Here is a 13,327-nt window from a genome sequence, read left to right as displayed (position 1 = left end):
TAGAAAACTACTGAGTGATGGAAGCTGTAAAACCTATAGTTGCAACTAAATGTTTCAGAAACAAAAACTACAATTTCCATGTTCCTTGCCTTGACTCCAAGACTCCCATAACACCAATGGATTCCTTTTGACTTACCATATTTTTCGGAGTATAAGACGCACCTTAGTTTTTGGGAAGGAAAATAAGAAAAAAGCTGATTGGTGCCTCCCGGAATACCCCGAATCAGCTGTTCCCAGAGGTGAATTTTAGCAACAGGTTTGTTGGTTTTGAGCTCTGTGTCTTGCTTTTTTTTCTGCTTCTGAAACTTCTGAAACTCTGTTTCAGGAAAAACTTTTTTTTTCTGCCTCTGAAAGCGTCCGAAACAGAGCTTCAGAAAAAAAGCCTCTGAAACGTCCTTTCAGAGTCTTTTTTTCTGAAGCTCTGTTTGGAGGCTTTTTTTCTGAAGCTCCGTTTCTGAGGCTTTTTTTCTGAAGCTTCGTTTCTGATGCTTTTTTCAGCCTCTGAAAAAATTGCCCCTCCATTGGAGAGGCTGGGCGGGGCTACATTTGGAGTATAAGACGCACCCAGATTTTCACCCTCTTTTTTGGGAGAAAAAGGTGTGTCTTATACTCCAAAAAATACGGTATTTTCAAAAAATCAGTCCCCAAAACAACCACTGAAAAGTTCATTTGATGTTTTATTGATCTCACATCTAGAACAAATATATATATTTCCTTTATGGGAGGGGAAAAGTCTTTTGTAGGTAGCAACTTATGGATCTGGCATCTGTTTCACAGATTTTAAAGTCAGCTTCTGATCTTTCGACTCGATTTTCAGCCCCAGGCTCTCAAGGACCGGATTATCCACAGGGCCTTGCTGTTCCATCCGGGCAATGAATTCCTGGTTCCTCTCGTTTTCTTCTGTCAGGTTATGAATGGCGTAAACCGCCCACTGGTTTATAACTGTTCAACGGTGTCAAGGAATTTCTGCAACTTCATTTTGGTGCAAGCTAAAGTCTAAATATGGGGGAAAGCATAACATGCATGCATCCATTCAAGCAAGTAGTATTATTTATTTCAACTATTTTTAAAAAGCACATTCGTTTGTGTTGGGGGGAAAAAACAGGTTAGGATTAGCGGCTGAGCGGAGCACAGGCAGGCCAGCTCTGAAAAGGTGCATTGCAGAATTAAGATCAATATCATATATTTATATGTATGTTGTAGCCATAAAATAAAAGCTTTAGGAAACAGAAATCCCTCCATATCTTTAAAGGATCGATTTAAGAACAAGCTACTAGAAAGATGTCAAAGTTTATGCTAACACTCCAGAGCCTAAAACGAAATGGGTTTAACCACAGGAATGAGACTTATGCCACGATCCTATATATGTCAACAGAAATGTAAACACCACTGTACTTAAACACGGTTTACTTTAAATGTCTGCAAGATCACAGCTGCAGAACAATAAACCCAGACGTAGATAAGTGTTTTTCCCCCTCTTAAATTTTAATGGCTTTTTCTTCTTACTCTGCATCATTTCAGTAAGAATAGAGGTGGAAGGAACCTTAGAGGTCTTCTAGTCCAACCCCTTGTTCAAGCAGGAGACTCTATGCCTTTTCAGACAGGTAGCTGCCCAGTCTTTTCTTAAAAACCTCCAATGATGAAGCACCCACAACATCTGAAGGCAAGCTGTTCCACTGGTTAATTGTCCTCACTGTTAGGAAGTTTCTCCTTAATTCCAGGTTGCTTCTCTCCTTGATTAGTTTCCATCTGTTGTTTCTTGTCTTGCCTTCTGGTGCTTTGGAAAATAAGTTGATCCCTCTCTTCTTTGTGGCAGCCCCTCAAATACTGAAATACTATCATGTCCTCCCCAAGTCCTTCTTTTCTCTAGATTAGCCAAACCCAATTCCTGCAACCGTTCTTCATATGTTTTAGTCTCCAGGCCCTTAATCATCTTAGTTGTTCTTCTCTGCACTTTTTCCAAAGTCTCCACGTCTTTTTTGTAACGTGGTGATGAAAACTGCATACTGCATTCTAGGTGTGGTCTTACTAAGGATATATAAAGGTAAAGGTTCCCCTCGCACATATGTGCTAGTCGTTCCCGACTCTAGGGGACGGTGCTCATCTCTGTTTCAAAGCCGAAGAGCCAGCACTGTCCAAAGACGTCTCCATGGTCATGTGGCCAGCATGACTCAACGCCAAAGGCGCACGGAACGCTGTTACCTTCCCACCAAAGGTGGTCCCTATTTTTTTACTTGCATTTTTTACGTGCTTTCGAACTGCTAGGTTGGCAGAAGCTGGGACAAGTAACGGGAGCTCACCCCGTTAGGCAGCACTAGGGATTCGAACCGCTGAACTGCCAACCTTTCAGATCGACAAGCTCAGCGTCTCAGCCCCTGAGCCACCGTGTTCCCTTAAGGATATATAGAGCGGTACTAATAGTTCACGTGATTTGGATTCTATGCCTCTGCTTATTTCATTGGTTGTCCTTTGCATAAATGCTTTGTTTTAGCTTGAAACGTATTTCTGTAAAATATGTAAAATATGTTTTTTTTTAAAAAAAATTATCAAGACATTTGCTCAGGAGGCTAAGAAGTAAGATAGCCCTGAACAATCCTTTCATGGTGGTCCCCTTTGAGCAAAGTTGAAGGCAAACATTAGACAGAGGTTTAATCATTTCCATTATCATCGATAGAAACTATTTTCTGAGCATATCCATTAAAAGTACTTACGGAAACGCTGCAAGCAAAATGTTATGTCACAAAATATAATTGCTCTCAATGCACCTACAGGAGGAGGAATTCTGACTCACAAAGCGGCGTGCCTGTAGGGCACCAATTATTTGCAACGTGTAGCTTCACATCTAGGAGAAAGCTATGCATAATTCACTCGGAGCCTTCATATTTTCTTGCTAAGTTTCATACGGCCATTTGCCGACAGGGAGACCTAGGCAAGCAAGGCTTTTCTGGGTGGGGCAAGAATGCCAACTAAAATCAGGATAAAACCTATAGAAATTTTGGAGAACGTGGATGGTGAATATTGCTTGTAAATCTGACAAAGCCAAGTTAGCACAAAGTTGGATCTTTGAACGGATGAGACTATTTATTTATAGTGTTTGTTCCAGGGGTGAAATCCAGCAGGTTCTGACAGATTCTGGAGAATTGGTAGCGGAAATTTTGAGCAGTTCGGAGAACCGGTAGTGGAAATTTTGAGTAGTTTGGAGAACCTACAAATGCCACCATTGCGGTTGCGCCAGGGGTGAAATCCAGCAGGTTCTGACAGGTTCTGGAGAACTGGTAGCGGAAATTTTGAGTAGTTCGGAGAACCGGCAAATACCACCTCTGGCTGGCCCCAGAGTGGGGAGGGAATGAAGATTTTGCAGTCTCCTTCCCCTGCCATGCCCACCAAGCCACGCCCACAGAACCGGTAGTAAAAAAAATTGGATTTCACCACTGGTTTGTTCCCCGTATTCCAAGAGTAGAGTACCAGAGAAGTATAAATAACTTGTTTTCAGACAAAGAGAAATAGATTTTAGCACCTTAAAAACTTTAATATTGAACAATTAATCTACCTAAATTTTTTTAAGATAGATTTTTTTTTTTAGTGGCACACGGGCCTTTGATTTGGTGGTGAGAGATTAACCCAATTTCTTTCAATAAATTGAGAATGCAGTTCACCTTTAAAAACTGAATAATGCCAATCTGATGTGGCACATAGTAAAAGAAAATAAAAAATAGAACGGATGAGAAATCACTTGACAGAAAGTCAATTGCATTTCGGTGATTGTGTCTGACATAATTTAGGAATAGCTCTGCAGATTATTTAGCAATTCAAAAGAGGAAGAGTTTTTAAATAAATCTCTTTGTGCTGGTCCATGACCATAAGAAAGATTTGATGATGAGATAAGATTTTCAAGAAATAGTCATCACTGAAATCCAAGATGGGGAAAAGAGTCCAATTTGGGTTCCTTGGTACTCTCTGAGCTTGGCTGTTTTCTTGCAAACATTTCATTAAGTAGCACTGAAGATGTTACCTAGCTGGGTAATGAAACATTTATAAGAAAACAACCAAGCTCAGAGTATACCAAGGACCCCCAGTTCAACCCTGAGCTGCAAATACTCTCTTCTAGACTCCCATATATTTCAGTCCTAATCCTATGACCATAGACTGCCATTATTTCACTGGCTTGAGTACAGCTTTCAGAATGATCTTCTATTGGGACTTGACAATAGTTTCAATATTAGCACTGTCACCTTTAATTTACCATTAGCCGAGATAATAAGCTATACATCAAACAGGTGATTTATTGCACACTGAATTTCTACTTATATATCTTTAATGATTATTAAACAAGAAATAAAGAGATAAATTTCTCGCTAACATCTAAAATAGGCTCTTACTGCTTCAGCGTGGATTTATATCCCACCTTAAAATGAACACGGCAAGCATCATAATAAGGAGCATATTATTTCAATTACACTTAGAATTGGATTATAAATCAGCTTTAGATACACATGAATTGGTCCTTCTTCATAACAATCACCCAAAGCACCATCGTTTAGCCAGAAATTGCAAAATGCCGTATTTTTGCCATCACACAGCATAAACTAAAATAACCCCTTGCGTAAACTAGTCCTATAATTAAGAAGGAAAAACCCTCTGAATATTTGTAAAGCCTGAAATCCTAACTCAAGGGCACTGTAAGTAATATTGTGAAATAATATAGATGCTAGCAATAGAAAAACATAGGGAATATCTTATTTATCTGTTCATGTTATTCTCTTTAGTCTACTCCGAGGAACTTTGCCAAGTTTCTTTAAAAAAGGGATTTGGGTGTTGTAGTGGATTTATAGCTTTCTTTCTTTCTTTTTCTTTTTTTCTTGTGCAACTTTCCAATTCAATGCCATGAATATGCATGGTTTTCCTTAATCCACTGCGTGAGCTGTGAGCCAGAGGCCTCTGGATGGCACATAAGACACAAGTGTCACAGGAGATTAAACAAAGCCCTCGGTTAATATTCACATTACCCTCTTGTTCTTTTTTCAAAAGATAGATAGAAGGTTGGACATATTCTGAAGTCTATAATCCAACCAACACTTTAAGCCCTTTATTGTATATGCAGCATTTGAAAGGGTGCTTCTGAAGTTTCCATAGTTACAACAAACAGGAGCCTGTTTGTTGCCAAATGCAACAAAAGAAAATAAAACATAGCAATCGCTTGTAGCTCCAATTTGACCCATTTGCTTCAGGTTCCTTAAAAACCAGGAACACAATGCAGCATTACGATGAACCTGATTTTAATGGTATGATAAGCTGACCATTCCTCTTTCCCTCCCCCAAAAAATATTGGATGCTCTCTGCAAATATAGGAGAGAAGGCTTTTACAAAAGCAGCCCAAATGTATGTCCCTGGTTTAAACTACAATCTTAGTAATTACCGTCGAGTGAAATGCAATGCTAATTTGCGCCATTCAGAAGAACCCTTTCGGTATTTCTTTGTATTGTTTCTTAGGGTTGTAGGAAATATTTTCCTTACATAAAGTAATCTAGAAAAAAACTTTCAGCATCCACACATATCTGGCCAACTCACAACTTGGGGAGAAGAAATCATTACTAAGTGAGGCAAAGCAATTCCAGAAAAGGGCAAAATACAAGAGAGAAGAAAAATACAATGGCAAATACTTTCATATTTTTATAGAAGTAGCCACACTCGGAGCAACATGTCCAATCCTGGACAAAATAAAAAGATGGATCCCAAACCATAAATTAGAAGGCCTCCTCCGTAAAACCTGCTTAACTCAAAAACAAGGGCACAAAAGAGCAAAGTTATAGAGATGTTTAAGGAAAATTGGTCTCCTTTTCCCATGTATTAGAGCCTGGGGTCAGCCTAGATTTAGAACTAATACGTGTATTGCTTCCGCTTCTCCTCAAAGCTACTTTGGGGTTTTGGTACCATCAGGACATCTTGATAGCCACAGAGGTGGAAGCAGCTTTAAAAGAGACTAGTAGCCCAAATCCACCAATGTCTTCCTCTTTTTCCAGGCTCGGGGCAATCTGCTTCTACTACAGTCCTTCTGTCCTCTTTATAGGTCCTGGTGGAACAGGATACAAGGCTAGAAAGAGCTTCGTTCTGTGAGCTTGTGGGTGGGTTTCTGAACGTTTTGTTACCAGCAGGGGTGGGCTGCTGGGGGTTCGTAGGGGTTTGGGAGAACCTCTAGCTAAGATTCGGTGCAGTTCAGAGAACCCCCAAATCCCACTCCTGGCTGGCCCCTCCTGCTCCACCATGTCCCTCCCAGGAGTCCCCACGTGGCCTGTTTTGGATGCAGGTAAGCGCAGGGCGCGCGGGGACACCTACCGGAAGTTTGGGGAAGTGGCCTCCAGAGGGCCTCTGGAGCCTGGGGAGGCCATTTTCACCCTCCTGGAGGCTCAAGAAAAGCCTCCAGAGCCCGGGGAGGGCAAAAAGCCACCACCACCCCGGCCATGGTGCAGGTCGACTAGGCCACGCCCACCATGGCCACACCCACCCAGCAACCGGGCAGAGAACCCCTTGCTAAAATTTTTGAAGCACACCCCTGGTTACCAGGCTAGGTAACATCTGCAGCGGAGTTTAGGGGATGTCATTGTCAGTGTTCTTCTGTTTATAAGGGCTTCGGGTGTGGGTGTGTCAAGTGAGATTCTTGTAATGGGCCTCGTGGTTACATGAGGTCAGGGTCATTGGGAGATCTGCTGGTGGTGGAGGGGGTTGCATGGGTTGGTTGAGGGTCGGTGCTGTCTCTGGTTGGCTGTGTGGTGGATTTGGATTCCGAGGTGTTGATAGGCTGGCTGTCGGTCAATGGGTCTGTTGATGGAATTGTTTGTGGAGTGGCCAGCCTTCGATGTAGTCACGAGCATGGCGGGTGGTAGCGTGGCCGAGGATTTTTGTGTTGCTCCAATCCAACTGGTGCTGTTTGGTGTCGGTGTGGGTAGAGAAACATGTGGCCTGATCTAATAGGGTTTGCATGCTTTTATGATAACCAGTGCATTTGCTAAGTTTCCTTTGGGGTCAACAGGTCTCCATAATATAGGAGATGAAAGGCGGAGGAGGGAAGACAAATGACCCTTGTACACTGAAATGGTAGGAAGATGAGATTTCTCCAGCCTGGAAGCACTAAAAAAATATGCCAGACCTGGAGAAATAGTTGAAAGAAATTACTGCCTGCAGACTTGCTTCTCTCACCACCACCACTACGCAAAAAAATCCCCAATAACCCTGATTGATCGCACAGAAACTGCATGTGGCTTTCAACAAGGGCACATCATCTATAAGGATAATCTAGGTTTATGTCTTTGGTTCACTTTAGGATTTTTTTGAACAATTTGTCACTTCAGAGTTTGAGAAGCCACTCATTTTCTGATATAGCCAAGAAAGGAAATTTCAATTTGGAAAGAGTGATGTTAATAATAACTCAAGGTCAACCGAATACTTGGAAAAGAAAGATTCATAGCGATAATTCAGATCAGAACAATTAATTGTTTTACATCTCATAGATGAAGGCAACTGTAGATATGAAGAGGTTTCTTTGAAGCACTGTCAAATTTGTCAAATTTGCAGCTTTTAAAAGGAAAGTCAAGCCTATAATGCTAGCTTAAAACCAAAAAAATGATGCACATACAATCTTGCCACAGCAGCTGCCCATATTTTCAAGTGACATTTTTAATCGAAACCTATAATTTATATGTAACTGAAAATCCTTTGCGTTTAAAAATAGGGAAGAAAAAATCACACTCTTGGACAATGTAAAGCCAAACATTCCATGCCTATGATATTCAGTTTTAAAAGCTATTTTTATTTCAACCAGCCCTTCTTTAATGTTCTGGAGGACTGTGCCCAGATAGGTTCCGCTACCAAAAATTCTGCACATTGCTACATTTTTCAATAAAAGAAAACACCCTTCAACTATTATTGCTTAACCATCTGAAATGCAACACTTAAAAATATAATGATGTAAAATGGCATTGAGATGCCAGCTAATACAACATGGCTGTCTCCAGATCTAGCAAGATCCTATGTGCTCCTTCTGTTCACACTTCCCAGATACTCACAACTCCAACTGGACTGCTCTTTCTGTACTACGACATTGATCTAAACCAAGATCTCAAATCAGAGGCGGTATTCAGCAAGTTTTGACCAGTTCTGGAGAACCGGTAGTGGAAATTTTGAGTAGTTCGGAGAACTGGCAAATACCACCTCTGGCTGGCCCCTCCCCCATCTATTCTCTGCCGTGTCCCAGCTGATCAGGAGGAAATGGGGATTTTGCAGTAACCTTCCCCTGGATTGGGGAGGGAATGGATATTTTACAGTATCCTTCCCCTGGAGTGGGGTGGGAATGGAGATTTGACAGTATTTTACAGTATCCTTCCCCTGGAGTGGGGTGGGAATGGAGATTTGACAGTATTCTTCCCCTGCCACACCCACCAAGCCATGCCATACCTATCAAGCTACCCCCACAGAACTGGTAGTAAAAATTTTTGAATCCCACCACTGTCTCAAATGTATTTTTCAAGATCTGTGAGAAAGCATCAGAACTGTCCCTTGTTACATGTTAAATAGTTGCCTGCACAGACAGATGGGCTAAGAACAAAACTGTTCTTAGCCCATCCACAAGTGACTGTCATGATATAAAATCAAGAGCCTTGGTAGTACAGTGGTCTAAAGCACCCTGTTATTAAGACCAGCTGCCTGCAATTACTGTAAATTCGAATCTTGCCAGGCTCAAGGTTGACTCAGCCTTCCATCCTTTCTAAGGTAGGTAAATTGAGGACCCAGTTGTGGGGGCAATAAGCTGACTTTGTATAAATATACAAAAGGATGAAGGCTATTGCTTAGCGCATTGTAAGCCACCCTGAGTCTCCGGAGAAGGGCGGCATATAAATCTAATTTTAAAAAAAATCAGAGTTTTATGCATTTCAATACTGCCAAAGCAAAAATAATAACGGTACAAGATGATTTAATAAAAGGCAAAAGAATACAACCGAATCTTCGGTGATACACATTATTTGGGGGAAATATCTGCAGAATTGTGAAGGGAGTGTGCAGATGACAACTGCTCTTTGGATGTTAATTTTTTAAAATTTTGTACTGTTTAATACTATATGCCCCCTGGTTGGTTAGATTTAATAAGCATTATTATTCTGCGGATGCTGTTTCAGAAATGACTACTTGGCAGATGTATTTGCCTTCTAATACATATCCCTCTTAGAAGTGCATTTCATTCTTTCTCTATTTTCAGAAAGGACCTCAACATGAATGTAAATCTGCCGTTTTAAATGTTCTTAGTGGGTTTTTTCAAATTGTAATTTTTTAAAAAAAGACTATTAACATTATTAACTTTGCACGATGCAGCTTCAATGACTTCAATATACCATTCATAGGGGGTGGTTTGGCTGGAAAGAGATAGAAATAAAGAAATGGAACACAACACTCTTTATCCAAAGATCTCACACTACTAATTGTGTAAAAAATAAGCCAAACAATAAAACAAAAAGAATATAAAATACTTCATTTAAAAAAAAACCCTTCCAAGCCTTGGTGACAACCTAGCCCTTAGTGGATAGAGTGAACATATCTCTATCTAGAGTTCAGGCTCTAGAAAAAGTGCAGAGAAGAGCAACAAAGATGATTAGGGGACTGGAGGCTAAAACATATGAAGAACGGTTGCAGGAACTGGGTGTGTCTAGTTTAATGAAAAGAAGGACCAGGGGAGACATGATAGCAGTGTTCCAATATCTCAGGGGCTGCCACAAAGAAGAGGGAGTCAAGTTATTGTCCAAAGCACCTGAGGGCAGGACAAGAAGCAATGGGTGGAAACTAATCCAGGAGAGAAGCAACTTAGAACTAAGGAGAAATTTCCTGACAGTTAGAACAATTTATCAGTGGAACAACTTGCCTCCAGAAGTTGTGAATGCTCCAACACTGGAAGTTTCAAAGAAGATGTTGGATAACCATTTGTCTGAAGTGGTGTAGGGTTTCCTGCCTAAGCAGGGGGTTGGACTAGAAGACCTCCAAGGTCCCTTCCAACTCTTGTTATTCTATTCTATTCTATTCTATTCTATTCTATTCTATTCTATTCTATTCTATTCTATTCTATTCTATTCTATTCCATTCCATTCCATTCCATTCCATTCCATTCCATTCTATTCTAATTCTATTCTTCAACTCAAGAGGAAGTGACTGAATGATATCTTGTCTGAAGCAGAGACTGGCAATACTGGGAGCTACCACTAAATCTCAGGGATTAAATCTTTGAGTACCAAGGAGGTATTGGTTGATCATCTGAAACGAAAATGGTTCTACACGAAGGACCACCAATCAAATGCCATATATTCATGCCTCTTCCACCAAAAAAGAAATTGCTGTGTTCATTTTCCAGCTAATGAAGAAATGAATTCTTCCAAAGTCAATAAGCTGTTAGGAGTCTAAAGTTAAGTTCTCTTAACTTGACTCTTAACTCTTGCTGTACTTTCTTATATCTTTTCCAGGGAGAAGAAACAACTGCACCCCAGCTGTAGGATATTGGGCGTGTCTTGGGAGACATTAGTTTTTGTACCTTCTGTACAATATTTGGGACTTTCCAGTTTTGGTTACTTTATCCCATTAAAGCTGTGATCAGTGAAACTGCAGTGAAATGGAACAAATGCTTTTAATTTATATGATAACAAAGCCGTTTCGGACAAGAATCCTAAACTATTTTAAAAACCCATAAATATTAAAGGGAAATATTAATGTCAATACAAAAATTAGCTTTTCAAAGAGTACCTATGGCACGGTCACCTTGATGGCTGAGAAGGTACATCAAGCAGGCATCCATAAGTCATAAAACAGCTAGATTTGTCCTGGTGGCTATTGAGCCTGGGGTTTTGTATCTGTATTATCTATGGAAGGAGACTTGCTAATACATCCTAGTTTAGGAACAAACCCTGGCAACCCACTGCAGATCTTTCATCATAGATATAAATCATAAATCTAGGTGGCAGGACACCACCGCATCTTAGTTGCTATATTCCGCACTGGGTTTGGCTTCTGAATTAATCCTATGGCAGCTGCTTAAATAGTATATTATAATACTGTAATCCAGATTTCAGATTACTACGGTATTCTTTCTCCTAACTTGGAAAGGAAGACTATGGTCATGACAATCTCAGTTGGCGACAGACAACTGAGGCAAAGATTTGGGGGATGCAGCTCTTTCCAGAATAAATCTGGCTCCCCAAAACCCCTTCAGCGTCAATCATATCACAATTCAGCTCCCGCTGCTTAACCCTTACCCAACCCCTCACTGCCTTCAGCACCATTCCCCATCCACAATCTCTCCCAATTCAGATGCCACAGAGAAAACATGAGATAATCACACTAATATGGCCTACATAGCAGTGGTGGGAGTCACATTTTTTTTACTACCGGTTCTGTGGGCGTGGCTTGGTGGGCGTGGTGTGGCTTGGTGGGTGTGGCTTGGTGGCGTGGCAGGGGAAGGATACCGTAAAATCTCCATTCCCACCTCAATCCAGAGGAAGGTTACTGCAAAATCCTCCCGATCAGCTGGGACTCGGGAGGCAGGGAATAGATGGGGGCGGGGCCAGTCAGAGGTGGTATTTACCGGTTCTCCGAACTACTCAAAAATTCCACTACCGGTTCTCCAGAACTGGTCAGAACCTGCTGAATTCTATCTCTGCTACATAGCCTTTTAATTACGGCATTAAATTGCACTCTAACTATCAAAAAAAAAAAAAATGCAGTCCCTGTATTTTGAAAAATGCTGTCATAGTAACATCGTGACCATGAATAAATAAAAGAAAATGGTTGGTAAAATGGCTTCTGGGTGATTCTGCCTGAGACAATGAATACGGGCTGAATATTTGCTGCAAATGTCAGCACCTATTCATTATCTGAAATGGCATGACCATTTCACCAATGAAGGGCTGCACTGAAATCCTATACTTTATGATTAAACTAACATTGTATTTTAATTTTTTATTCATTTTATTAATTAACTGGTAAAAAGACAAATGACTCAGCAACTGAGACATTCTTTCAATTGAGACAAGAGAGCCTCACAGTTTAACCCATTCTAGCATTCGACTAAATATACACATTTGTCTGTTCTCCACGTTGTTATCTTTTTGGGACCAGATCAGGGGAATTTGTGAACTACTCCCTGTGTGTTTTGCGACAGACAAACTCTGCCAGGAAGGTTTGGGCTCTAAATGTGAGTATTACAACAATTTCCATTTGTTCAGCTTACTTTGGTACAGACAAGTTACTTTTATTTCTTGTAGAAATAAAAACAGACCCCTCACATCTTGGACATAAATTGTTTCAACTTCTATCCTCAAAACGACGCTATAGAGCACTGCACACCAGAACAACTAGACACAAGGACGGTTTTTCCCCGAATGCCATCACTTTGCTTAACAATTAATTCCCACAACACTGTCAAATAATTTACTAAGACTGTATTACTGTTATTATTATTCTCTTCCTTACTAGTATCTATCTCCACTATAGTAATAAATATCCACTTATTACTATAACCATGTCACTTGTATCTTTCAATTATATTGTTTTTATTTGTTTCCTAGTATGATAGCTTATTGGTAATCTTGACTATCACTAAGTGTTGTATCTTTTTATTCTTGATGAATGTATTTTATTCTCCTTATGTACACTGAGAGCATATACACCAAAGACAAATTCCTTGTGTGTCCAGTCACACTTGGCCAATAAAGAATTGAATTGAATTGAATTGAATTGAATTGAATTGAATTGAATTGAATTGAATCCTATCCTATCCTATCCTATCCTATCCTATCCTATCCTATCCTATCCTAGATGACATTTTAATTTATTTGCCTTTTTTATTCAAATCCATTTTGAATATTTTGATCCCAGAAATGTGTAACATACTGTGCCGTCTTTTGCTATGATGGTCTGTCTGGTTTCCAACAGGACCTGATTACTGTTTTGAAGTTATTTCACTGTACTAAACAGAAAAGGCATTCACACCTTTAAAATATATAACATCCCTGTTTTCCTTTTCATTGGCCCCGATGGATTTCCCCACAGATAGCTGCACTATAACTATCTATGAAAAACGGGTTGCTTTCCCCGGGAAAGTCTTTCCTGGCATAACACAAAATAACCTGCCATTGTTGTACACCGCAGCAAGTTGATTTCTCTTAGATTTAACCTGAGGTTTCACAAACCACAATTATACTAATCGCTGCCATGAGGTCAAAAGTACTTCGCCTCCACCTCCAAGATGATTGGCAGGCGGAATAAAATGATGGTAAACGCTCTTCAAACGGAGATCTGT

At 40.3% G+C, this 13,327-nt stretch overlaps 1 protein-coding gene across 2 annotated transcripts in view; it reads right to left on the bottom strand.

Moving 5' to 3' along the window:
* Positions 1-657: 657 nt before the first annotated feature.
* The window catches only part of ATXN10 (ataxin 10), a 77,026-nt gene continuing 64,356 nt past the window's right edge, over positions 658-13,327 (bottom strand). For both annotated transcript variants that reach the window (XM_034440359.2, XM_034440360.2), the window contains exon 11: positions 658-942. In XM_034440359.2, the coding sequence (XP_034296250.2) occupies positions 752-942 (191 nt within the window). In that variant the 3' untranslated portion in view covers positions 658-751. The remainder of the gene's footprint in view (positions 943-13,327) is intronic.

Source organism: Pantherophis guttatus, chromosome 7, assembly GCF_059756535.1.
Source record: "Pantherophis guttatus breed Tessera chromosome 7, ASM5975653v1, whole genome shotgun sequence".
In the NCBI taxonomy this organism is placed as follows: Eukaryota; Metazoa; Chordata; class Lepidosauria; order Squamata; family Colubridae; genus Pantherophis; species Pantherophis guttatus.
Note: the sequence above shows the minus strand (reverse complement) of the source record. Positions and strands in the feature narration are given on the sequence as shown.